The 27,148-nt window shown below is 36.2% G+C and overlaps 1 protein-coding gene across 1 annotated transcript in view; it reads left to right on the plus strand.

Moving 5' to 3' along the window:
- HERC2 (HECT and RLD domain containing E3 ubiquitin protein ligase 2) overlaps nt 1-27,148 on the plus strand; it is a 243,202-nt gene that overhangs the window by 105,354 nt on the left and 110,700 nt on the right. Inside the window, exons 21-22 of the mRNA XM_044669288.1 lie at nt 24,638-24,822; nt 26,652-26,807. Coding sequence (XP_044525223.1) covers nt 24,638-24,822; nt 26,652-26,807 — 341 coding nt within the window. The remainder of the gene's footprint in view (nt 1-24,637; nt 24,823-26,651; nt 26,808-27,148) is intronic.

Consider the following 27,148-nt stretch of genomic DNA (forward strand, 5'->3'; position numbering starts at 1 on the left):
ACAAATAAATTTACAATCACAATAAAATAAAAGGTGTATGCATCAATACAAGGAGGAAAATGGCAACAATTTTTACGACAAAAGAAAACCAAATATTTGGTGCTTTTTAAAAAAAAATCAGGGGGCAGTCCCCTACTTTCACAACAAAATATATATACATATAAAACTAATGCATTTAAACAAAACAAATGAATATAACAAAACAAATGAATTTTAACAAGACAAATGAATTTTTAACCCTCCCAAAGTTCAAATTTTGCACATCCACTTTTCTTAGGAACCTGGATCAGCATGCAGTCTCCATGGGCATCTTCATCTCGATTCTGGGAGGCAGTAAACTTCTTTCACTAAAATAACTTAAAAATCTTTTCATATAAAATAAAAACACATTCTCCACTCAGGAGGATAGAAAGAAACTAAGAAATCACATAGGGTTATATGGCTGAGGCATGAGGCATATGAATCACAGCCAATTAAAATCATCAGAAAATAGCACCAAAAAACCCCCCAAAATAACTATTGGATGAAAATTTTAAACATCCATTCCTAAATTTTATGTGGAAAAATTCTAAATAAGAAAAAAAAATCACAATAGGTCTTTGAATAATGCCAAATTATAGTAGTCCACGTCCAACAGCATGCACTTACCCACTCAGCAGTTGACCCACAGTCAGCCACCATAGTAAGAAAGTTAGGAAAAAGGACTAGATTTTTTTTAACATTTATTAATATTTACTTTTTAGAAAAGTTAACATGGTTACATAATTCATGCCCTTACTTTCCCCTTCACTCCCCGAGCTCCCTCCTCCCTCCATGGCTGATGTGTATTTCCACTGGTTTTAACATATGCCATCTATCAAGACCTATTTCCAAATTGTTGATAGTTGCATTGGTGTGGTCGTTTCAGGTCTGCATCCCCAATCATGTCCACCTCAACCCATGCGTTCAAGCAGTTGTTTTTCTTCTGTGTTCCCTCTCTTGCAGTTCTTCCTCTGAATGTGGGTAGCATTCTTTTCCATAAGTCCCTCAGAATTGTCCTGGGTCATTGCATTGCTGCTAGTACAGAAGTCCATTACATTCAATTTTACCACAGTGTATTGGTCTCTGTGTACAATGTTCTTCTGGCTCTGCTTCTTTTGCTCTGCATTAATTCCTAGAGGTCTTTCCAATTCACCTGGAATTCCTCCAGTTTATTATTCCTTTAAGCACAATAGCATTCCATCACCAGCATATACCACAATTTGTTCAGCCATTCCCCAATTGAAGGACATACCCTCATTTTCCAGCTTTTTGCCACCACAAAAAGCGTGGCTATAAATATTTTCGTACAGGTCTGTTTATCTATGATCTCTTTGGGGTACAGACCCAACAATGGTGTGGCTGGATCAAAGAGCAGACATTCTTTTATAGCACTTTGAGCATAGTTCCAAATTGCCATCTAGAATGGTTGGATCAGTTCACAACTCCACCAGAAATGCATTAATGTCCCAGTTTTGCCACATCCCCTCCAACATTCATTACTCTCCCCTTCTTTCATTTTAGCCAATCTGCTAGGTGTGAGGTGATACCTCAGAGTCCTTTTGATTTGCATTTCTCTAATTATTAGAGATTTAGAACACTTTCTCATGTGCTTAATGATAGTTTTGATTTCTTTATCTGAAAATTGCCTCTTCATGTCTCTTGCCCATTTATCAATTGGGGAATGGCTTGATTTTTTATACATTCGGTTTAACTCCTTGTATATTTGAGTAATTAGACCCCTGTTAGAGTTTTTTGTTATAAAGATTTTTTCCCAGTTTGTTGTTTCTGATTTTGGCTACATTGTTTTTATTTGTACAAAAGCTTTTTGGTTTGATATAATCAAAATCATTTATTTTTCATTTTGTAATTTTTTCTAACTCTTGCTTGGTTTTAAAATCTTTCCTTTCCCAGAGATCTGACAAGTAAACTATTCTATGTTCACTTAACTTATTCATAGTTTTCCTCTTTATTAAATAGTAGAGGTGATAATGGGCATCCTTCTTTCACTCCTGATCTTATTGGGAAGGCTTCTAATTTATTCCCATTGCATATATGATGCTTGTTGATGGTTTTAGATATATACTGTTTATTATTTTTAGGAAAGGTCCTTCTATTCCTATACTTTCCAGGGTTTTCAATAGGAATGGGTGCTGTATTTTGTCAAAGGCTTTTTCAGCATCTATTGAGATAATCATGTGATTTTTGTTTGTTAGATTGTTGATATGGTCAATTATGTGGATGGTTTTCCTAATGTTGAACCATCCTTGCATTCCTGGTATAAATCCCACCTGATCACGGTGGATGATCTTCTTAATTACTAGCTGGAGTCTCTTTGCTAATATTCTATTTAAAATTTTCGCATCTATGTTCATTAGGGAGATTGGTCTATAGTTTTCTTTCTCTGTTTTTGATCTACCTGGCTTTGGAATCAGTACCATATTTGTGTTATAAAAGGAATTTGGTAAGACTCCTTCTTTGCTTATTATATCAAATAATTTTTATAGTATAGGGATTAGTTGCTCTTTGAATGTGTGATAGAATTCAATTGTGAATCCATCAGGCCCTGGTGATTTTTTCTTAGGGAGTTCTTTGATGGCTTGTTCAATTTCTTTTTCTGATATGGGATTATTTAGGTATTCTATTTCTTCTGCTATTTATCTAGGCAATTTATATTTTTGTAAATATTCATCCATATCTCCTAAATTGTTATATTTATTGCCATAGAATTGGGCGAAATAGTTTTTAATGATTGCCTTAATTTCCCCTTCATTAGAGGTGAGGTCTCCCTTTTCATCTTTGATACTGTCAATTTGGTTTTCTTCTTTCCTTTTTTTTATTAGATTGACCAGTACTTTGTGTATTTTATCTGTTTTTTTCAAAATACCAGCTTCTAGTCTTATTTATTAATTCAATAGTTCTTTTACTTTCAATTTTATTAATTTCTCCCTTGATTTTTAGTATTTCTAATTTAGTTTTCATCTGGGGATTTTTAAATTGTTTGCTTTCTAATTTTTTGAGTTTCATGCCCAATTCATTAATCTCTGCCCTCTCTAATTTGTTAATATATGCACTCAAGTATATAAATTTCCCTGAGTACTGCCATGGCTGCATCCCACAGAGTTTGGTAGGATGTCTCATCATTGTCATTCTCTTCAATGAAATTGTTGATTGTTTCTATGATTTCTTCTTTGACAAATTGGTTTTGGAGAATCATATTATTTAATTTCCAATTAGTTTTTGATTTTCCTGTCCAGGTGCCCTCACTAATTATTATTTTTATTGCATTATGATCTGAGGTTACATTTATTATTTCTGCTCTTTTGCATTTGTTTGCAATGTTTCTATGCCCTATTACATGGTTAATCTTTGTGAATGTACCATGTGCAGCTGAAAAGATGGTGTATTCCTTTTTGTTCTTATTTATTTTCCTCCACATATCAATTAAATCTAATTTTTCTAGGACTTCATTCATCTCTCTTACCTCTTTCTTATTTATTTTTTGGTTTGATTTATCTACATCTGGAATAGGGATATTTAGATCTACCACTATTATGGTTTTACTATCTATTTCCTTCTTGAGATCTGCCAGTTTCTCCTTTACAAATCTGGTTGCTATGCCATTTGGTGGATACATATTGACCAATGTTATTTCCTCATTGTCTATACTGCCTTTAATCAGGATGTAATGACCTACCCTGTCTTTTTTAATCACATCTATTTTTACTTTGGCTTTGTCAGAAATCATAATTGCCACTCCTGCCTTCTTTTTCTCATTTGAGGCCCAAAGGATTTCGCTCAAGCCCTTTACCTTAAACCTGTGTTTGTCCACCAGCCTCATATGTGTTTCTTTTAGACAACCTATGGTAGGATTTTGGTTTCTAATCCACTCTGCTATTTGCTTCCTTTTTATGGGAGAGTTCTTCCCATTCACATTCAGAGTTATAATTATCAGTTGTGTATTTGCTGACATTTTAGTATCCTCTCCTACTTCTGCCCCTTCTTCTTACACTATTTCCTTTTAAACCAGTGGTTTGCTATATGCCAGTAACCCTTGTCCCCTTCCTTGATTTACTTCCCTTTCTCCCCCCTCCCTTATTATTCCCCTCTTTTTATTTTTAAAGGCCTAATGAATTCCCTTTCTTTTCTTCTCCTCTCCCTTTTTTTGACCTCCCCACTCCCCTGCTCCCCTTGGTTTATCCCTTCTGACTTTCTCAGTAGGGTTAGATAGAGTTTTATATTCCAATGGTTAAAGCTACTCTTCCCTATCAGGGTTAATTACACTGAGAGTAAGGTTTAAATATTACCTCTTATTGCTCTCTTCCTCTCCTTCTTATAATAGTATTCATCCCTTCCCCTTCCCATGCCCTATTTGTGTGTAATAGAACATCCTATTTTTCTTATTCATTCAAGTTTCACTTTGTGTCCTCTTGTATTCTCCTCCCTCTTTCCCACCCCCATGTCATCTTAGACCATTTAGTATTCCAACCTCTCCCTATGAATAATTCTTTTAATTACTATAATAGTGAACACTATAATAGTGAATAGAGTTCCTTACAGGGAATTATACATAACATTTCTCCACATAGGAATACCAATAATTAGATCTTATTGAAGCCCTTAAAGAGTCAAATTTAAAAAATTATGAGTTTTCTTTCTTTCCTCTCTGTTTCTTATTTACCTTTTCATGTTTCTCTTGATTTTTGTGGTTGGATATCAAACTTTCCATTTAGTCCTGGTCTTTTCTGTACAAATACTTGGAAATCTTCTATCTTGTTGAATTCCCAAACTTTCCTCTGGAAGTATATAGTTAGTTTTGATGGGTAGGTGATCCTTGGTTGTAGACCCAGTTTTCTTGCCTTTCTGAATATCATATTCCAAGCCTTGCGGTCTTGTAGTGTGGAGGCTGCCAGATCCTGTGTGATCCTGATTGGTGCTCCTTGATATTGTCTCTTTCTGGCTTCTTGTAAAATTTTTTCTTTTACTTGGAAGCTCATGAATTTGGCTATTATATTCCTTTGGGTTGTCTTTTCTGGGTCTAGTGTAGAGGGTGATTTATGGATCCTTTCAATGTCTATATTGCTCTCTTGTTGTAGAACTTCTGGGCAGTTTTGCTGAATAATTTCTTTTAGTATGGAGTCCAAATATCTCTTAATTTCTGCTTTTTCAGGAAGACCAATGATTCTCAGGTTGTCTCTTCTAGACCTGTTTTCTTGGTCTGTCACTTTCTCAGTGAAATATTTCATGTTTCCTTCTATTTTGTCAGTCTTTTGACTTTGTTTTATTTGTTCTTTCTTTCTTGAGAGATCATTAGCTTCTAATTGCTCAATTCTAGCCTTTAGGGACTGGTTTTCCTTTTCAATCTGGTCATTTCTGGTGTTCAATTTGCTTATCAGTTCATTTGATTTCTGAGGCTCACTTTCCAATTGCAAAATTCTGCCTTCTAAACTGTTATTTTCTTGCCAGATATCTTCCATCTTTCTCATCATCTCAGATTTGAACTCTTTAGTAATTAGTGGCCAATTTTCATTATTTTGGGAAGGTTTGGATATGATTACTTGTTTGTTCTCCTCTGCTGTTTGTTCTGTTGTCTGCATTTTCTCTGTGTAAAAGTTGTTGAGTGTTAAAGATTTCTTTTTGATGATCTTTCTCTTTTCGGGTTCTTGTCTCTGCCTTGCCATTGTTAGCCCTGCGCCCTCTTTATCCTCACACTTGGGGTCTGTCTGTGCTCTTTAGGCTCCTGAGGTCTCAGGTTTAGTTGTTCTCAGGGTCAAGTCTCCTGGTGGTCCCCTTGATTGTTCCTCTGACTGAGGCTCCTTTAACAGTCTCAGGGTGCTGCTTTCAGTTGTGCACCCCTCTGCACTGGGTCTCCACTCAAAGTCTGTGCCTGTGCTCAAGATCCGAGTCCTTGCGTGAGCTCAGGATTTGTGTCTGGACTTGCGTCCACACCCACACTTGTGCCTGCACTCAGGTTCTATGTTCAAATTCCACTTGTTCTTTAGCCTCTTGGGGTCTTAAGTCTTGCTGCTCTTAGGAGCAGGCCCTGGAGACCCCAGGTAGATGTCAAGGACTTAATGCCTGCCCCAAACTTGCTCTAGCTCTTGTGCGCTGGCTTTGGCACTGTAGGTGTTATGGGGTGGGGGAGGGGGTTGCTCAGCTCACGTTTTAGTGAGAGCTGTTTCACCCCTTTATAGCATAGAAATGCCCGGATTCCACGTACCTTGAATGCTGAGCCCTGTTGTGGGGTCCCTTTGCTCCTTTGGATTTGTTTTTATGTCTTCTTGAGAAGTCCTATATGTGTGGGTTAGGAGAGGTTAAGCAGCTGCTTTTTTCTCTGCCGCCATCTTAACTAGGAAGTTCAAAAAGAACTAGATTTTTATTTATTGGTATGATATTTCATTATTTCTTCTTTTGTAGTTTCTTCTCAGGGTTAGAATAGGGAGCCAGAACATCCAATTGTTAGGTACTTGATATAAATTTCACTAGCTGTATAGTATAAGGCGTCCTGTGTCTTAACATATGCCAAGTGCCGCAACCTTGAGTCACACACTAGGTTCAAGTCCTTTTTTTATTAGTGTAGAAGTTTCAGTAATCCTAGCAGGATTGGTTTCTCTTTTTGTCCCTTGTGCTCTTTTGGCATCAGTCAGGTTATGTGTGTGCTGCTTTGGCACTGTATAGATATCCCTGCATCTTTGGCACTTTGTAGATGAAATCTATTCTTCTTTGTTGATCCTATTTCTTCGAATCAGATATATTCACTAAGTCCCATATTAGTTAAATATAAATACCAATGGCAGTTCCAGTAGTGTAAGGCTTTTAAGCAGGTTGTTACAGTTAGAACTAATGGACATAGTAAATGTATACTAATCTAATAATCAAAAATCTTTTGATTTAGGTGACATGTGTTTAGGAAAAATTTAAATTGCACGTGAAATTATAAAAAATGTGCAAAAAGTTTAAAAATATATCTCCTATAATCAGTGACAATTAAAAAATATACATCTTATATTACAATTTGTATCACTTAAGGAGGGGTAGAATATAAAGGTTCTTACCCAATTATCCGGATCCAGCCGGATACAACCGCGAGAGACCCGTGAGTCAGCCACCTAGAAGAACCATAGGGGGAGAGAAGGGAGACCGAGGCGCAATAAAGACAAATCAGTCTTAATTGTGACAAGGCTCGTTTATTGTGTGCAGGGAGTGGGTTTATATGCTTCTAGGGCTGGGGTAAGGAATTTTCCAATGGTTTCAGGCCATTGGTCTTGCCACGCCTATCCCGGATGAAGCTGGATAAGTTTCTATTCCTAACATAAGTTTCGTTTCTTGGGAAACCCTTCACTAAGTTTTGTTTCTATGGTCTCTATGGTTTTTAGGTTTCGATCCTTGGTCTCTGACAATTCCCCCTTTCTTTTCTTTTAAAGAGGCGATTTTGCCAGGACCGCAGCGACGGCCCCTGTCTTAGGCTACACAGGGGGAGTTACTTGGCCATCAAGGGTCAAGGACCTGTGCTAATCCCGTCATTGGGTTACCGCCCTGCCGGTGAAATGGAGACGGTCACTGTCAGGCGAGGTGTGTGGCCGTTCAGTGTCTGTTATTTCTATGTGATGGTATTGGACCATAGGGTACTTAGTGAGGGCCGAGTCAATTCTTGTTTTGATAAATCCGGTCAGGCGCTGGAAAGCCCAAGGGCCAAAGGTAAGGACTAAAAGGAAGATAAAAAGGGGGGCTAAAACGGTGGGGATCAGGGTGGAAAGCCAGGGGGAACCTTTTAGGAGATTGTTAAACCATCCTTCCCGAGCCTCAGCCTCCCTTTTTCTTAGGGCAAGGCGTTCTCGTAATTTTGCCATAGATTCCCTTACAATGCCAGTGTGGTCTGCGTAAAAGCAACATTCTTCTTTCAGGGCTGCGCATAGTCCGCCCTCTTTCAAAAAAAGGAGGTCGAGACCGCGCCTATTCTGCAGAACCACTTCTGAAAGAGAAGTGAGGGACTGTTCCAAGGCAGTGACAGACTTCTCCAATGCATCTAAATCAGATGTCATAGCCATATGGAGAGCGGCCAGATATTGGGCCTTTAGGAGGGCGGTGGTGCCGGTGCCAATGCCCGCGGCGAGACCACCAACTCCTAGGAGGATAGCTAGAGTAACAAAGGGCTCTCTACGCATTCTAGGGGACGGGGAGAGAAGTGACAGGGCAATGTCATCCGCGTGGTAAGAAATGCGGGGCCATAATTGAACAAGGATACAGAATTCAGAAGAGGTATCAAAAACCAGGAGGGCGATACATGGGGTGAGTCCAGTGTTGCAGGCCCAAAAAGTATTGTTCGGGGCCTCGAGAAAATGTGCGGAGGGTGAAAGAGGGAGGGTAGAGTAAGGCGATGGGAGGATGTGATGCAGATGGCCTAGAAGTGTGTTGGGGTTCAGCGAGATAGCCAAGGCAAAAGGAGCTGTCAGGGCCATCTCCCGTGATTCCTGAAAGAAAGCAGAGAGAAGGTTCTCAGGGACAGGCCCTGGAAAGGAGGGGTTAAGGAGGAGGGCAAGGGGGAGGCGAAGAGCCGGGGGCCTTGATCGTCTTAATCATTCGAGACGGGACCCAGCAGGTAGAATCAAAAACACAAGCGGAGCCTTTACCCCAAGTGAGGACGGGGTCGGGACCGTGCCAACGCCCAGTTAGGGGGTCACGCCAAAGGACTTTTGCCAGATTGGATGTGGTATGTGGATGCCAGTGGCGATCAGCAGCGGAACGTCCTTCCGCATCCAGTGTGAGGAAGTTAAGAACCAAAAGGGCATGTGCAAGAAGCAGAGTCTGATTGCCACACAATGGGTAAAGGATCTCTTGGGACTTGAGTTTAAAAAGGGTGTTCTTAAGGGTTTGATTTGCTCGTTCAACAATGCCTTGTCCTTGTGGGTTATAAGGGATGCCCGTCTGTTTTGAGGGAGAGGGGCTTTCCCATCATGGACATGGCAAGGAACATATGCTTGATAACATGCCTGGTGGCTTCGCCAGATTGCGCAGATGCAAAAAGAAAACCGCTAAACGTGTCGATGGAAACCTGGATATACTAAAGTTTAGCGAAAGAAGGGACGTGGGTGACGTCTATTTGCCATAGGTGGCCGGGAAGAAGGTCACGGGGGTTAATCCCTAGATGGGGTTCAGGCAAAAGAGTAACACAAGAAAATTTAGTACAAGAGAAACTGATATTAAACCTTAACATTTGGGTATCTTTGCCAACATACTTCATCTCCAGAAATCATTCTTGGATAAGAATTGATCCTTCTAGGAAGTTTGATTCCTAAGTTGTTTGCAGAGTTGACAAGTGATGTTTCTGTTACAAAATATCCTTTTGCAAAGCTCACATTAATAGGACATCTATAAATACTTGAATTATTATTTTACAAATAAATTTCTTTATCTCCCAGATTCTGGAGGAAATCCAGAAAGTTTCGGGTTATATTTCCAAGCTCAAGATCTAATACTTCAATTGTGGTAAACTAAAGCTGCAAGCTACAAGTCATCTATCACTAACTTCATCTACTTCTCAAAGCATGTTCCCTAACAATTTGATAATTTCCAATTATCTACCTAATAGGTTGTTTGGGGAAATGGAAACTTTAATTGTATAATTTGCCTCATGTGCTGATTATGGGACTTGTCACAAAAAACAAACAGGGAAAACATTTCCTCATATCCCTACAAGACTGATCACTCAGTTATTCTTACATATTTTGGTAATAATTAACATCTCACACTTTAGTCACAAAACCTGAATTAAGGAACAGGAGTGCTGGATTGAGTAGCTTCATAGTAAATATAAAACAGGGCTGTATTATCTCCTGAAACAGATATTAGTTTGAACTCCATAACTTACAAATAACTTTAAATCCTTTAGCAATCTTTCAGTATATAAACAAAATGAATTTCAGAGCATTTACTCTTATTCCTTTCAAGCCTCTCTTTAAAACAGAATATAATAGAATCTCCAGTTTAGTTTCCTTTTACTTCAAAACATTGCTACATAGCTGATCAAATACCATCAAGATTATTCTGATTCATCATTTTTTGGGTCTATTTTGCACTAGAATTCACACCTATTATTTATTTATCCATTAGAAACTCCATCTTTTGAAAATTACCAAATTCTTAGAACCTGTATTATTAAAACCCATGCATAGATTAACCACTTTAAATACTTCTTGTGTATCATGATTACGTGCTGCTAGTTCTGATAGCACATACATTAAAAGAACATCTCATTTGAAATATCCCAAGTTAAATTCTGGAATAAGTTCTCTAACATTACAACTCTTTTTTCTGTTACCACAATAAATAAATTACATTGTACCATATCAAAAATCATTAGCAATCCTCAACCCGTAAAATCAATTCTTACATGAAAAATACTTCTAATTGTGGAGTAAAATCTCCCTTTTGTCTTAAGGCTTAATTTTAAGTTGTCACAACATATGTTATTTGCTTTATAAATTTCCAAACCATATTACCTTTGTATTAACTGTCTTTTATTCTCTATAATATCTGCAGTTTCCCTTTTTATTTTAAATTTATGCTCCAATTGTGGTGAATTAGGGAAACCTGAATTTTTGCACAATCATTATTGATGTTATAAAGTTGCATTAGCTTCTTGTTCATTTTTTCACTTTACAGAGCTAAGCTGGCAAGTCACACTTGATTGGTCACTGTACCTCTCTGAGTCTGTTCACATGAAGCTATTCTACATGTTTATTCTTACCCGTAATAATATTTTTTTCTTTAAACAAATTGCATGTTATTCCTTAGATCATGAATTTCTTCTAATACATTGCACATGCTTTTAAAATAATTTTATATCCTAATAAATTACAATGCTGTCCAAATTTTTTATATTCATAATATACTAGATTCCTAATGCAAAAATATTATTTTTGAATTACCAAAATTTGAAACCCTAATGTTAATTATATTTTTACCTATTACTTAATATGATGGTACAGATCTTAGAGTAACAATTTTACATATTCATATGTTTTTCCTAAATTCAGTTCGATAAGCATTTTTGGTAAGTCTGATCATTCCTACACTGCAAATCCTAATAGATAGCTTTTCAATATAAGTTTTGTGCATTCTTAAATTTAACAGAAATTCCATTTTTAACTAGTAGTCAATGAATTTACACAATACCATCAGTACCTATTTAGTTCCTTAGCAAATATATACTCTAATGGGTAGAGAAAGGTCCATGAGTTTGGGGGAGAATGGGCGACGATTTTTAGCTTCTCATAGCTACTTCCTGCTGAACTGGGGCAGCGTGAATGATTCGCTCTCAACAAATAATTTTCTCATTGACCAGTCTCTGTCTAAAGGGATCTAATTATGAAATGTAAGCCAATTGCATTGTTCTAATAATCTTTAAGTTAAATTTTTCACTAACATCAGTTTGATTAATGTTAGGTTGAACTCATGGTTGTTTAAAGAAGCTTTTTCACTCTTGGTTAAGCACTGAGCAAGACTGATGGTTTTTATTTATTTATTTATTTATTTTTTTTTTTTTTGCTAGCTAGGAAAGTTAAGTTGCACTTCTATACTTCTGTACACAACTAAGAATCATTGCTTTCTCTCTCAATAAGTTTTCTTAGATTGCATTTTAGAATCTTTTGTAATTTTCATTAGATATATGTCTCAGTACTTAACCTGTTGATAGAATTTGGTGATGGGATCAAATTTGTCCCTTTTTCTGTCTTTTGATTTCCATGTTCCCTTTCTCATGGCCAGTGAGAAATGGAAGGGGAAATGTGTGACAGATTAGTTTGTTTAACTCTTGCCTTAATAAGAGCAGAGAATAAGATTTCTTTTAACCAATTAAATTATCTTAGAGTTAAAGACATTCAGAAATTACAATGTTATTTTCTGAATTTCTCTAACACCTCCGTCTGTCTTCCCCATTCCTCCGGAATGAATGAAGAAGAGAGAGAGATTTATTTTTCCCAACCTGTAACCCTCCCATTGTGATCACAGACAAACAACATGTAACACACAGACTGATCATGGACACATTTCCCGGGCATATCACACACACTCTGACAAATATAAAACATAAATTATATAAGCTAGATTTTTCTTTTCATCCTGGCAAAAGATCAATTGTTACAATTCATATCTCCATGACTAAAGAATTCTGTGAAAAAGAATGAGTCAGAAAAGGGTTAATTCTTAAGAAGGAGCTGGCTGACATATGATAAATTTTGTTTCTTAATTACCTTTCTTCATGCTTCAATAAGTATCCTAAAATAAATACACTTTTGCTTCTTCACTTTTCTGTGAAGTGGGATTCTGATACCTGCCTGAATAATTCCAGGTATGCCACATTGCTGGAAAGATTGATATAGCTAAGTGAAAATTGCTAAAACTTTTTACATTGTCTGTGGCCATCACCAATTGGACTCCTTTCAAGGGAGAAAGAAAAAAACTATAACAAAACTGGTTTTTCTAGCTGAAGCAAAGTAGCCAGCCGCTTCTAAAAAGGGGGGCAGAGAGGAAAATTTCTGGTCACTTTTAAATTTGCCGTTTAGTCCTAGAGAAAAATGCGCTTTTCCTGGTGTCCTTCTAAGAAGGGCCCAGTGCCCTAATGCTTAATTTTGAGTAGGGGTGGGAGCTTGCTCAGGGCTCCATCCCCTTTTCCCCGAAGTCCTCTCAAAAGGATCCGGTGGTCTTAAACAAATTTTTCTTTTTTACCCTAATGCTTCTCTCCCTGAGGCTATTTTTAAATTCCTTAACATATAGGGCTTCCTTTGAGAGTGTTTTCCCCATTTTTCATTCACGCTGTGGTAACAATCACTTCCCCACGTTCTCGCCAATCTCCTCGCGGAGGTATGGAAACGGATAAACAGATCAAGGGAACGATCAGAGTACCGAAACCCTTGTCATACCAGTCACACACACACTCATTCTGGGGTATTCACTCCAAATTCCAGCCTGATTGCCTATGGGGGATGGGACGACTTACCCTGCCTCAAGGCTGTCTGTTCAGCCTCTACCCTGCTTAAGTCCGCGGCCGCGGGATGCCTCTCAGTCGTCCGGTAAGCTGCGTTCGTCGAGCCACGCGTTGGGCGCCAGATATCCGGATCCAGCCGGATACAACCGCGAGAGACCCGTGAGTCAGCCACCTAGAAGAACCATAGGGGGAGAGAAGGGAGACCGAGGCGCAATAAAGACAAATCAGTCTTAATTGTGACAAGGCTCGTTTATTGTGTGCAGGGAGTGGGTTTATATGCTTCTAGGGCTGGGGTAAGGAATTTTCCAATGGTTTCAGGCCATTGGTCTCGCCACGCCTATCCCGGATGAAGCTGGATAAGTTTCTATTCCTAACATAAGTTTCGTTTCTTGGGAAACCCTTCACTAAGTTTTGTTTCTATGGTCTCTATGGTTTTTAGGTTTCGATCCTTGGTCTCTGACACCCAATAATTTAGATGCATTTCCTCTTATCTTAGCCATGATCCACAGTGTCAGTGCAAATGTAGATGAAACAATCGAGGTATAAAAAGCAATAATACATTGAAGAAAATACAAACATTTCACAAAAAGGCACAAAATAAAAATCAAGGCAATAAAGGTCACTAATACTTGTAATATATGTTCAAATCTTCCAAAATATGCAAAATATAAGTTTTCCAAATTATCAAGACAAGTTGTTATGGACTCCTACAAAGGCACACATCCAGGGTCAAATACAGGATTTTTATAAATAGAGTAAGGGAGTAGACAGGCACTATATTGTAAAATCTGTTTCTTCTTTTTTGCTATTTGGGGGAGACAAAACTGAAAAGGTTTAATAGCAACAAAACAACAAAAGAGTTCAAGGGGTTCCACCTTCTGCTCCACGTGGAGGGGCAGTAGCACCTTGAGTAGTTTGTGGACGAGTTCCACTTAAAAGATATTATTGTGGGGCCATTTGTTGTGGGGTAATTTGGTTTGAGTTATCTGCCTGATATGTGGTCCTAGAATTATCATTCTCATTCTTGAAAGTATTGTAGTTCCGATAGTTGTTGTTCCTTAAATTATTGTTTCTATAGTTGCTGTTACTAAAAGTGTTGTTGTTGTTATTGTTGTTTGTTGTTTGTTGTTGTTCCTTATTGCCTGGAATAGATTTCTACAATTCATCATTACATGGCCCTTCTTTTCATAGAAGTGGTAGGTCAAGGATTGATAATTAGATTCTTGGAGAGGGATAAGTGGTATTGGTTTAGTATCATGCCCTTTTTCCTGTTTATCTATTTCATCACATGAAGATTTCAGGTCCTTTTGTATTGTTTCCAATAAATCATTAGTTTTTGCTGTTTTCTCTGCATGTCCTTTTGAGACATACCAGCATTTCTTTAAGATCCATCTCAGGCCATTTTGGGCAATGCATTTTAAAATAGTCTTGGACCACCCTGCAAGAATTGTTAACAAATTGATGCCATATTTGTCTGATATTTTTTTCTTAGAAAGATCAAGGTCTACATACCTGCCTCCCAGGTCAATTAGCCTATCCATAAATTGGGAGGGTATCCTGTCATCTGATTGCGTAAGGTGGTCGAATTTTGTCCAAACATCTGACCTTTCACCGCATTCTCACATTGCTTTTAGAATGGCATTTCTTGTATTGTTTAATTGTAAATATTCCCTGGGAACATTATAGACCAATTGAGGATCTTGGGGTTGCCAGTGTGCTGCTTTGTGCCCTTGGACTTTATTTACATGAGAGATGATTTTATTTCTCTCATATTCTTTCAGAAAGGCCTGAAGTAATTTTTCAATGTCCTTATAAGAAGGATCATATTGGAAGAATATATCTGTCATTTTTTTCATTTCAGCAATGGGTTCATCCTCAAAACTTGGAGTATCTTTTTTAAAATCTTTAATATCCTGGGGTATGAAAGGAGTATGATGTTTTAAGTTTATCACATCCCCGGTTCGTCTATTGTAGGCACTTCCCTTAAGGGGAAAAAGCCATTATAGGAATCAGTTTGTTGTCTTGTTTTCTTTGGAGTTGTTTGCGTGCTTAAAGAGGTCTTCTTTTCAGTTGTTTGTGTGCTTACTAAGGCAGTACTGATAGAAACCAGTATGGTCTGGACTGGGATTGGTTGTGAGTTGGAAGAAGGGACAGGAGAGGACTGGGTGTTAGGAGAGGATGGGGTTTGAGGAGAAAGATCAGAGGAGGGAGGGTTGGCCAGGAGATATGCAACATGAGAGAGGTGTTTCTTTACATCTGTCTCCTTCTCTATTTCAGGAGAAATAGAATTTTTCTCTCTTAGTAGTTCAGGAACAGGTTCACAAAATTTTGAATTAGATATTTGAATTGGATCCTCCTTTTCTACTGGATCGTGCATAGAGTATTTGAAATTTTCCACTTGAAGTTGTACTGGTGCTTGGATTTTTGCTTGCATTTTCCTATTTGCAGTCTTTTGAGGCTTCATATTGAAGATTAGAAAAAGAAGATTTCCCAGCAGCAATTAAGAAAAGGAGACATTTAGTAACATTAAAGGTTTCCAATTTGGCAAAAGCCAAAAGGCTTTCCTATATAGAAGTGATCATATTGTACAGCTTCTTCATTTATTTTTATTTACTTATCTATTTCAATTTTATATATTTATTTGTGTGCTTTTTTTATTTTTAATTTAATTTGATTCAATTTCTTTATGGTGCTGCCTTCCAGTGGCAAAAGGGCAGCTCAGCAGGAAAAAGGAGAACAAAACCCGAATACTCAGTGTTGGCCTCTAGCAGCAGAATGGTAGCACTGCAGCTAAGCAGGAAAGGGGGAAAAACAGACACTGAATGCTCTGTGCTGGCCTCTAGTGGCCAAGATGCACTACTGTGGGGGAGGGAAAAATTTCTGGTGGGGGGGTCAGACTTGTGGGTAAGGGGGCTGAGTTAAAGCTCTACGGGGTGCTGGGAACCAGAATGGAGGAAGGAGTGGAGCCAAACATTTGGGGTATTCTTCCTGTAAAGGTAAGTAGGGTTTCGGGCTTCTGTTTTTTCCTTTCTTTGCCCCAGAGGAGAAGATTAAACCAGGTAGGTAAGTTGGGGGGAAGTAAGGAGTTTGCAGAATTAGGCTAGGATAGCTGAAAGTGCACTCTGTGCATGATAGATGACAATTCTATCAATATTAATTTGCCTATTTTGGTTTATTAAATACAGTTATGTATTACAATTATATGTTTTTGTTACTTAAACTATAAATATCACGAAATTATGGTTTTTTTCTTGAAGTGACACACCACCCGAGTTATGCTCGGTTTTTTGGTGAATTTCGACACACCAAGCTCAAAAGGTTGCCCGTCACTGAGCTAAGGTAATTCAAAGGTTTCCATCTGTAACTTTGGGTTACTTAGTGCAGCAGCCAAACCCAGCCTTTTCTCCTTTCTTTACTAATCACCAGTGGGAAAATTAGGATAAGTCAGATAGTGTGGGAAAAGGTACAGAGTAGCACAGGGAGGTATAGGCAGGGCCCAGAGAAGAAACAGAAGACTCCCCTTAAGCAGAGGACTTAGAAGGTAGGTGGAGTTAGTTTGAAGAGTGCTAGGGTCCTACCGTATACCAGATTCCCTTACTCCCTTTACTAAATAAACTTTATGTTTCCATAAGCCAAGGGTTTTGTGCTTAACTGGTCCTGGGAAGTTCCTAGGTGGGTTGTAATATCTAACATCCCTCTAGCACAGTTCACCATTACAGTAGAAATTTTAAAAAGTCATGAAATAATGTTTTTGCTTATTATTTAGAGAATTTGAGTTAAGAAACATTGTTCCTCTAACCCGAAATGAATTTTTTTGATCATATGATTTGCTTATAGGAAGCCAATAAATGCCACCTGATTTTGAAAATAAGCTACTAGGGATTGAAGATGCTTTTTACAAATTTATTTATTTTAATTGTTTTATTTTTGCTTCTATTTTCTTTTGCAACATGCCTAATATGGGAATATGTTTTGCATGACATCACATGGATAATCAAAATCAAGTTACATGCTTTCTCAAGGAGAAGGGTGTGGTGGTAGGGAGGGAGAGAGAATTGGATTCAGTTTTTTAAAAATTTTTTTATTTTTTAGAAAAATTTGCTATGGTTACATGAGTCATGTTCTTACTTTCCCCTTCATCCCCCCAAGGTCCCCTTGTACCCCATAGCCAACGGTCATTTCCACTGGTTTTAACATGTGTCATCTATCAAGACCTATTTCCATATTATTGATAGTTGCATTGGTGTGGTCGTTTCAGGTCTACATCCCCAATCATATCCTCATCAACCCAAGTGTTCAAGCAGTTGTTTTTCTTCTGTGTTCCCTCTCCTGCAGTTCTTCCTCTGAATGTGGGTAGCATTCTTTTCCATAAGTCCCTCAGAATTGTCCTGGGTCATTGCATTGCTGCTAGTACAGAAGTCCATTACATTCAATTTTACCACAGTGTATGAGTTTCTGTGCACATTGTTCTTCTGGTTCTGCTCCTTTTTCAGTCTGCATCAATTCCCAGAGATCTTTCCAGTTCGCATGGAATTTCTCTAGTTTATTATTCCTTTGAGGACAATAGTATTCCATCACCAGCATATACCACAATTTGTTCTACCATTCCCCAATTGAAGGGCATACCCTCATTTTCCAGTTTTTTGCTACCACAAAAAGCATGGCTATAAATATTTTTGTACAAGTCTATTTATCTATGATCTCTTTGGGGTACAACCCCAACAATGGTATGGCTGGATCAAAGGGCAGGCAATCTTTTATAGCACTTTGAGCATAGTTCCAAATTGCCATCCAGAATGGTTGGATCAGTTCACAACGCCACCAGAAATGCATTAATGTCCCAATTTTGTCACATCCCCTCCAACATTCATTGCTCTCCCCTTCTTTCATTTTAGCCAATCTGCTAGGTGTGAGGTGATACCTCAGAGCTGTTTTGATTTTCTCATGTGCTTATTAGTTTTGATTTCTTTATGTGAAAATTGCCTATTCATGTCCCTTGCCCATTTATCTATTGGGGAATGGCTTGATTTTTTTATACAATTGATTTAACTCCTTGTAGATTTGAGTAATTAGACCCCTGTTAGAGTTTTTTGTTATAAAGATTTTTTCCCAATTTGTTGTTTCCCTTCTGATTTTGGTTGCATTGTTTTTGTTTGTACAAAAGCTTTTTAATTAAATATAATCAAAATTATTTATTTTACATTTTGTAATTTTCTCTAAAACTTGCTTGGTTTTAAAATCTTTCCTTTCCCAGAGGTCTGACAAGTATACTATTCTGTGTTCACTTAATTAACTTATAGTTTCTTTCTTTATATTCAAGTCATTCACCTTTTATGAATTTATCTTGGTGTAGAGTGTAAGATGTTGATCTAAACCTAATCTCTCCCATATTGTTTTCCAATTTTCCCAGTAGTTTTTGTCAAATAGTGGATTTTTGTCCCAATAGTTGGGCTCTTTAGGTTTATCATACCCAGTCTTACTGACATCACTTACCGCAAGTCTATTCCACTGATCCTCCCTTCTATCTCTTAGCCAGTACCATATTGTTTTGATGACTGCTGCTTTATAGTATAGTTTATTATCTGGAACTGTTAGGCTCCCTTCCTTCACTTTTTTTTTTCATTATTTCCCTTGATATTCTTGATCTTTTGTTCTTCCAAATGAACTTTGTTATAGTTTTTTTCTAATTTAGTAAAAAAGTTTTTTGGTAGTTTGATAGGTATGGCACTAAATAAGTAAATTAAGTTGGGTAGAATGGTCATTTTTATTATGTTACCTCATCCTACCCATGAGCAATCAATGCTTTTCCAATTGTTTACATCTAGTTTTAATTGTTTGGGAAGTGTTTTATAGTTGTGTTCATATAATTCCTGTGTTTGTTTTGGTAGATAGATTCCTAAGTATTTTTATATTGTCTAGGGTAATTTTAAATGGTGTTTCTCTTTCTACCTCTTGCTGTTGTGATGTGTTGGAAATATATAGAAATGCTAATGACTTATGTGGGTTTCTTTTGTATCCTGCAACTTTGCTAAAGTTATTGATTATTTCACTAGCTTTTTAGTTTATTCTCTAGGATTTTTTAAGTAGACCATCATATTATCTGCAAAGAGGGATAGTTTAGTCTCATCATTGCCTATTTTGATATCTTCAATTTCTTTTTCTTCTCTAATTGCTATTGCTAGTGTTTCTAGTACAATGTTAAATAATAGAGGTGATAATAGGTATCTTTGTTTCATGCCTGATCTTATTGGGAAGGCTTCTAATTTATCACCATTGCAGATGATACTTGTTGATGGTTTTAGATATATATTGTTTATTATTTTTAGGAAAGGTCCTTCTATTCCTATCCTTTCTAGTGTTTTCAATAGGAATAGGTATTGTATTTTGTCAGAGGCTTTTTCAGCATCTATTGAGATAATCATGTGATTTTTGTTTGTTAGCTTGTTGATATTGTCAATTATTTGGATGGTTTTCCAAATACTGAACCATCCTTGCATTCCTGGTATAAATTCCACTTGATCATGATGGATAACCCTCTTGATCACTTGCTGGAGTCTTTTTGCTAGTATTCTATTTAAGATTTTTGCATCTATGTTCATTAGGGAGATTGGTCTATAATTTTCTTTCTCTGTTTTTGATCTACCTGACTTTGGAATCAGTACCATATTTGTGTTCATTTTCTAGTTTTTTAAGTTGCATGCCCAATTCATTAATCTCTACCCTCCTTAATTTGTTAATATATGCATTCAGTGATATAAATTTTCTCCTTAGAATTGCTTTGGCTGCCTCCCATAGATTTGGGTAAGAAATCTCATCATTGTCATTGTCTTCAATGAAATTATTAATTGTTTCTGTGTTTTGTTCTTTCACCAAATTATTTTGGAGAATCATATTATTTAGTATCCAATTAGTTTTTGGATTGCCTCTCCATGTATTTTTACTAATAACTGTTTTTATTGCATTGTTATCTGATAAGGTAGCTTAAAAAGATCCTATAGAAGAATAGGAGGGGAATAAGAAGGGAGAGGGGAAAAAGGTAACATAATAAGGGAGGGGATTAGGCTAACTGATTAAAAACAAAACACTGGTATAGAAGGGAATAGTAAAAGAAGAAAGGACAGGATAAAGAGAGAGAATCAAAATGTCTGGGAATACAAAGTTGATATTTATAACTCTCAATGTGAATGGGATGAACTCGCCCACAAAATGGAAGCAAATAGCAGAGTGCATTAGAAACCCAAATCCTACCATATGTTGTCTACAAGAAACACACATGAGACAGGTAGATATACATAGAGTAAAAATGAAAGGTTGGAGCAAAATCTATTGGGCTTCAAATGAGAAAAAGAAGGCAGGGGTCGCCATTATGATCTCTGACAGAGCCAAAGTAAAAATATATATGGTTAAAAGAGATAGGGAAGGTAACTACATCCTCATAAAAGGCAGTATAAATAATGAAGAAATATCAGTACTCAACATGTATGCACCAAATGGTATAGTTTACAAATTTCTAAAGGAGAAGTTAGTGGAGCTCAGGAAGAAATAGATAGCAAAACTATAAGAGTGGGAGACCTCAACCTTTCCCTATCAGATCTAGATAAATTAAACCAAAAAATAAATAAGAGATAAGAGAGGTGAATGAAACCCTAGAAAAATTAGAGTTAACAGATATATGGAGAAAAATAAATAGGGACAAAAAAGAATACACCTTCTTTTCAGTAGCACATGGAACATTTACAAAGATAGACCGTGTTATAGGGCATAGAATCATGGCAAACAAATGCAAAAAGCAGAAATAATAAGTGTACCCTCATCAGATCATAATGGATTCAGTTTTTAAAATGATTGTAAGCGGCAACTGGGTGACTTAGTGGATTGAGAGCCAGGCCTAGAGATGGGAGGTCCCACATTCAAATCTGGCCTCACACACTTCCTGTGTGAACCTGGGTAAGTCATTTAGCCCCCATTGCCTAGCTCTTACCACTCTTCTGCCTTGGAAATAATACATAGTATTGATTCTGTGATGGAAGGGAAGGGTTAAAAAAAAGATTGCTAAAAATGTTTTTACATGTAATTGGGAAATATTTAACAAAATTAAAATAATTTAAAAGAGAAAATAAGATGCTAGGTGAAATATATGACCTTTATACATAAGTAGTCAAGCCTTACTTAATTATAAATTTTGATTAGAGTTCCAAGGAAGAAGATTGAATTTTATTCTCATAAAGATGATCTTTTCTTGAGTTATTAAATGTAAGTCTGACTGTGTTCAGTATAGCAACGCTTATTTTTATACCACTATATAATAGGAAACCCTTCATCTTATATTTTTCCAGAAAGTCCAAGATTCTCAGTCCCTGTTTTTAATTTGTCCTTACGTACAATAAACAAATTTATTTAGTAGGTTCGTAGTGTTCCTATCTTGTAGAGGAAATTTTAGTACTAGATACAAATTCTAATGGTTTTCCTTAAGCTGGGAGATGGGGCATTGTATATATTAGTCTTAAGCATCTTTAAGAAGTGATAGACATTATGGTCAGACAAGACTATTTCTTAGGCATCCATCCACCTGTTGTGAATTGAAAGTGGACAAGAGGAATCTTGCTAGCATTATTCTGTGCTTGTTTCTATACATTTATTGGTTTTCTAGAATTAATCTGTGCTTGGTAGGATCAGCAGAAATAATTTCAAAAATGGTAGATTTCTCAAGGGTACAAGTGCCATTATTACATAAAGAGAGTAAAAAGTAGTAGCAAATGTATCAACCTTGACACATCTTACAGCTAGTAGACAACATTTTTTTCCATTTTCTTGTGCCATGTTTACAGGTGCTGCCTTACTGTGAGAATACTAACTGCTTTAGATTATTGATAAGGTCAAGATAGGGAGTATCATCATGCAGTAAATAGGCAAGCCTACCTCCTCTTGGAATAATCCTCACTGACTTCACCTCTTATTCTATATAAATGAAGTCAGCTTCTTGGTTATCTATATTTTATGTTAAGAAGATGTAGATTAATTTGTTTTTTTGTTTAAAATCTCTGTCTCTGTCTGTCTGTCTGTCTGTCTCTCTCTCTCTCTCCACCTTCCTTTCCACTCCGACCCAAGAAATTAGGGCTAGACAGTGGAGGTTAAGTCACTTGTCCAGGGTCACACAATCAGAGGCCAGCTTTGACCCAGAGACCTCCTATGTCTATACCTGTTCCCAATCCACTGAGCCACCGAGGTGCCCCCCAAAACCTCTCATCTCTATAGAGAAAAGACCATGCTCTCATGACCTAGATCTATTAAACAGGTTCTGAGGAAAAAACATTGACACTCCAGCGTGTACAGAAGGATGGGCAGTATTTTGGGGTGTAAGGTTACTGTTGCATGATTCTTCAAGATTATTTCTTGGAGTCAAATACAAATACATATTTTTCCTTAATACTGAAACTAGGGACTAGGTCAGATTGTTAGCTTTCACTCCTGATGTTCTGAATAGGCTAATCCTCTGTCCGATTTTTGCTTTACTTTTGGCTCATTTTTTATTTAACTTAATTGTATACAGTCCCTTTTCTTTAAAAAACATGGTATTTTCCTTATCACACAATTTTTGAGGATTCATAGAGGATATTTCGCAACTATTCATTGCAGACATTAACACGGATAGTGTGGCTTTTGTTTCTATTTCAAAACTTTCAGTAGGTATGAAAATATATTTAGTTGTCCTTTTTTTTTGCTTTACAAGAGAATAAATCCATGAAGTATGTAAATTATTCATCATCCTGATTTTTTCCTATCCTTCCAATTATTTTTCAAATCTTGTTGATTCTGTTTCTATAACGTTTATCACATCTGTTCTCCTTTTCCCTACTCCTAATGCTACCAACCTAGTTCAGGCCCTCTCACCTTAGGATTTACTATTGTAAAGTGTAACTATTTTGGTTTAACTTCGTCCAGCCTTTCTCCTTTCTCTTCTATTCTTCAGATAGCTTCCAAATTGATATTCTTAAAGGTCAGATGTAAAACCATGTCACTCCTCAAGAAGATTCAGTGATTCTCTGATGCTTCTTAAGATAAAATGAAAAATCCATTATTTGGCATTTAAATTCTTTCAGTAAATTCCAGCCTACTTTTGTAGAGCAGATTTTTAGCTTTTTATGAGTTATGGTTTCTTTTGGCAGTTTGGTCAAGCTTATGGGCCTAGATGAAGGAAGTACTAAATTTCAGAGGTTAGTGAAAAAAAAATTATATATATATATATATATATATATATATATATTTCCCCTTCTACATTCATGTATTCCCTGAAATCTATCCATAGACTCTATTCACTATCCATTAACTCCAAGTTGAAAACTTCTTTGGGAGAGTTACTTCATGTTACTCTTCCTTATACACATTATGAGCCAAATTTTCTAAATTGCTGTTCCCTATCCATGATAGGTTATTGATTGTTTCCATGCCTTTTTAGAGGTTACCTCTGTCCTTGAATGCCTTCTAACCTTCATCTCTTAGAACTTTTGGCTTCCTTATGGTCTCAGTTCAGGTGCCAGTTCCCACATGAAACTTTTCTAACCCTATTCAAAATTATTTTGAATATTCTTAGTATACATTGTTTTTACTTATGTTTGTGAATGTTATATCGCCTCTAGTCTCCTTGCTACTCACCTCCCTTCCACCACAGTATGATGGAAGAATTATTTCCTGAGGGTTTATTGTATCCTCAACTGACTGCCTAATTTAGTGTTTTATACATAAGAGGCACTTATTAAATGTTTGATGAGTTGAATAAAACCATAAAAAACTCATAAAAAGCTTTTTGGAAAAGTATACCTTTATAAAATAGTGCCCTTTTTACTTGTCATTCTCACAGGATGAGAAAATTGGTCATTTAGAATATGAAATATTTAAAGTTTATTGAATGATACACAAATTTTTAATGGTAATTGTAGGGTCATAGGATTTAGAGCTGGAAGAAACTTGGGGATTAATTCTAATCCCTTCATTTAAGATGAGAAAACCAATGATGATTTAGATTAATTTACTTACTGAAATATACTCAGTTTATAAGTAGCAGAGCTATAATTCAAATCCATGTTTTTTTACTTCAAATCCAATGCTTCTTTACTGCATAGTACTAATTTCAAAATGTTTTTTCTTCTGACTTCACACATTCTTTACTGTATAAATTTTCTAAAATGCTTATAACAAATTATAAGGCTCTGAGTAAATAAATCACTTAACCTAACCATTAAATTTTTTAAGGCTAACTGAGCTGCAGAGCAGTACCAGTCTGCATTGGTACATGGAGTTTTCACACCAAGAATTGCCTTCACCAATGAAATAAAGGCTTGGATCAAAAAAATTTGTAAAATCATACACCAGCAATGACCGAAAAATTTGGTGATCTATTGCATTCTTTTAGAATGGTTCAGATTATTCTCATACAGGTTTAGGAATGTTTGGTGAAAGAAGTTACTATAATAGAATGTATGCCATATTTTTAAAAAATTTATATGGTTAATTTTTTTTAAATCTGAATTTAGAGTAAAATTTTATGATGCTTTTCAGAGAACACAATAACCTTTATTAATAATAAGCATATTGCAAAGACTTTATTTTTTAATATCTTCTTTTTATTTCCTTTAGAAATATTGCTTCACAGACAATAGCCAAATTGAAAGATGTTGCTCGTCGAATTTCATCCTGTCTGGACCACGAGCAATGTAGTCAAGACAGATCTGCCTCCCTGGATTTGTTACTTCGTTTTCAGCGTTTGCTTGTCAGTAAACTCTATCCAGGAGACAGTGGTGGTCAGATCACAAATTCTTTTAGTAAGTAGCTTAATTTTTTGGTGGTATTTAAGGTTCCTGGTAGCTCTAATTTTTGTTTTGGTCTTGGATGTTCACATTAAATGCTGATTTATATTTAATATCACTTTCTTCTCAGTTTTCCTATTGAATATGTCTTTATTACAACTCTTGAACATTTTTATTTAATTGTGTTTCCAGGCTGAATATGGATCATGTCAGAGAAATTAAGTTTTTGCTGTTTTTTAGTATAATGTTATTTTAAATTAAATATAGTAAATATATCAGAATTATAATATATACACCATTCTCAGAGCATTAGGAACTATCATTCTTAAGAAATAAAGAATCATTTGTAAGTAAGTTGCTCCATCTCAGTAGCCTAGGCCTTGCTGCTTTTTTTTTTTTTTATTGCATCTAAATTCTTCTAGTGAAAGCATTTTCCCTTATGAGTTGGATTCACTTTCTAAATGTTATGGATATATCTCATACATACACACACACACACACACACACACACACACACACACACACACACGACTTTGTAGATAAAAATGAAAATGAAACTTATCTATTTTGAAATGCAAAACAACCAAATGCAGTTAAAAAACTAGAAATATCTATGAAAACTTTTTTTGACATCACCCATTAACAATTTAAATAATTTTATTTAAATTATAAATACTTTTATTGCTCAAAATAATTGAGACAAAAATATAACAGTAACAAAATCCACACTTTTATTATATGCGAGGCAATCTGCTTAAGCATTTTACAAATATTATCTCATTTGTATTTTAGAGTAGCTCAGGGAAGTAGGTGCTATTATTATTCCTATACTCTAAAAACCTTTTAGAGATAGAGTCACTGCTCTGCTCTTTCCCCCCAAATCCCCCCGCCCCCAACTACTCCCTTATCCAACACAGGGGAGGGAGAGAAAGTGCTCCCATTGGCAGCTGGGCCAATGGGTAGGAATGTGAAAAAATGTTAACGGATGTGTGGAGAAGGGAAGGGGAGCTGCTTTGCTCAAGCCCCTCTTTCTATTAACAAACTGGGGGTGGGGGCGGAGTAGCTTCAAACCCACAGAAGGCTCTCTGCATGCTGTCTTTGCCACCCATTCCATAGGTTTGCTATCACTGCTCTAGTTGAGAGAACTGAGGCAGAGAGAGAGGTTAAATGATTTACCTAGGGTCATACTGCTAGGTTTAAGACTGGATTTTAACTTAAACCTTACTGACTTTGGGTTCAGCCCTTTATTTGTTTTACCACCTGGCATCTTTAGAAAAGTGCCAAGGATTATTCCTTTAGAATAACTTAAATTGGAAAGCATCTATTAATATTTTTAGCATCTTAATATCTCTGTCCTCATTATTGCATAAGCAGATATTTAAAACAGTTCTTGCCCTGTGATCTAAATATTAACAGTCCTCGCCATGAGATCTAAGCAATAGATAAGATGAATGCTATGGGGATAATTGCTAGATACTAAACATAAGTTGATATTCTGCAGTACTGTAGATTAGAGGAGTATATAGTACAGTTCTTAAGGTGTGGTCCATTTGGGGATTCTGGTATAGATTTTAGGGAGTTGAAGAACTTGAGTAGGTAAAAAATACCTGTGTCTTTATTTTCACCAACCTCTAACTAAAATTTAGCATAGATATCAATTATGAATATTCTGAGAACAGATCTATTGGCATTACCTATTTACCAAAAGAGAGTTATGATATAAAAAGGTTAAGAACCTTTTAGAGAATGATAGTAAAGCTAATTATAAACAAAGCAGCATAAATACAATTTGAATAAAATGCAATTTGAAATAGCATTCTTAATTATGTAAATTTTTCTTCAAGGCCCTGAGCTATTAGGAGTTGGTTCTTTGCTGAAAAAATATACAGCTCTTTTGTGTACACATATTGGAGATATACTGCCTGTGGCAACGAGCATTGCATCCACTAGTTATCGGCACTTTGCAGAAGTATCTCGTGTTGTGGATGGTGATCTAACAGGTAGTACTTATAACAGATGAATGTAATTTTTGATTACTTAGATTTTGACTACTCTCAGCATATGTTTTATTTAGAAGCTGATACTAATTTTGAATTTTGGTGCAGTGTGACAAAAGACTATTATTGTTGGTATTGTGACAGAGGCTCTGTGGGATTTTTTTTAAACCTGTTAATGGATGGAATAGGAATAAATTTTTTTTTTGGGAAATTTACCCTGATACTTTTTTGTGATGATATGAGTACTAGTATACTCTTAGAATTTTCCAAATAGATGATATATTTAATTGATATGAGTTTTGAGGGAAATTATTTTTTGGAAAATATAATAATAAAATAATTAA

The sequence above is a fragment of the Gracilinanus agilis genome, chromosome 3 (assembly GCF_016433145.1).
Source record: "Gracilinanus agilis isolate LMUSP501 chromosome 3, AgileGrace, whole genome shotgun sequence".
Classification (NCBI taxonomy): Eukaryota; Metazoa; Chordata; class Mammalia; order Didelphimorphia; family Didelphidae; genus Gracilinanus; species Gracilinanus agilis.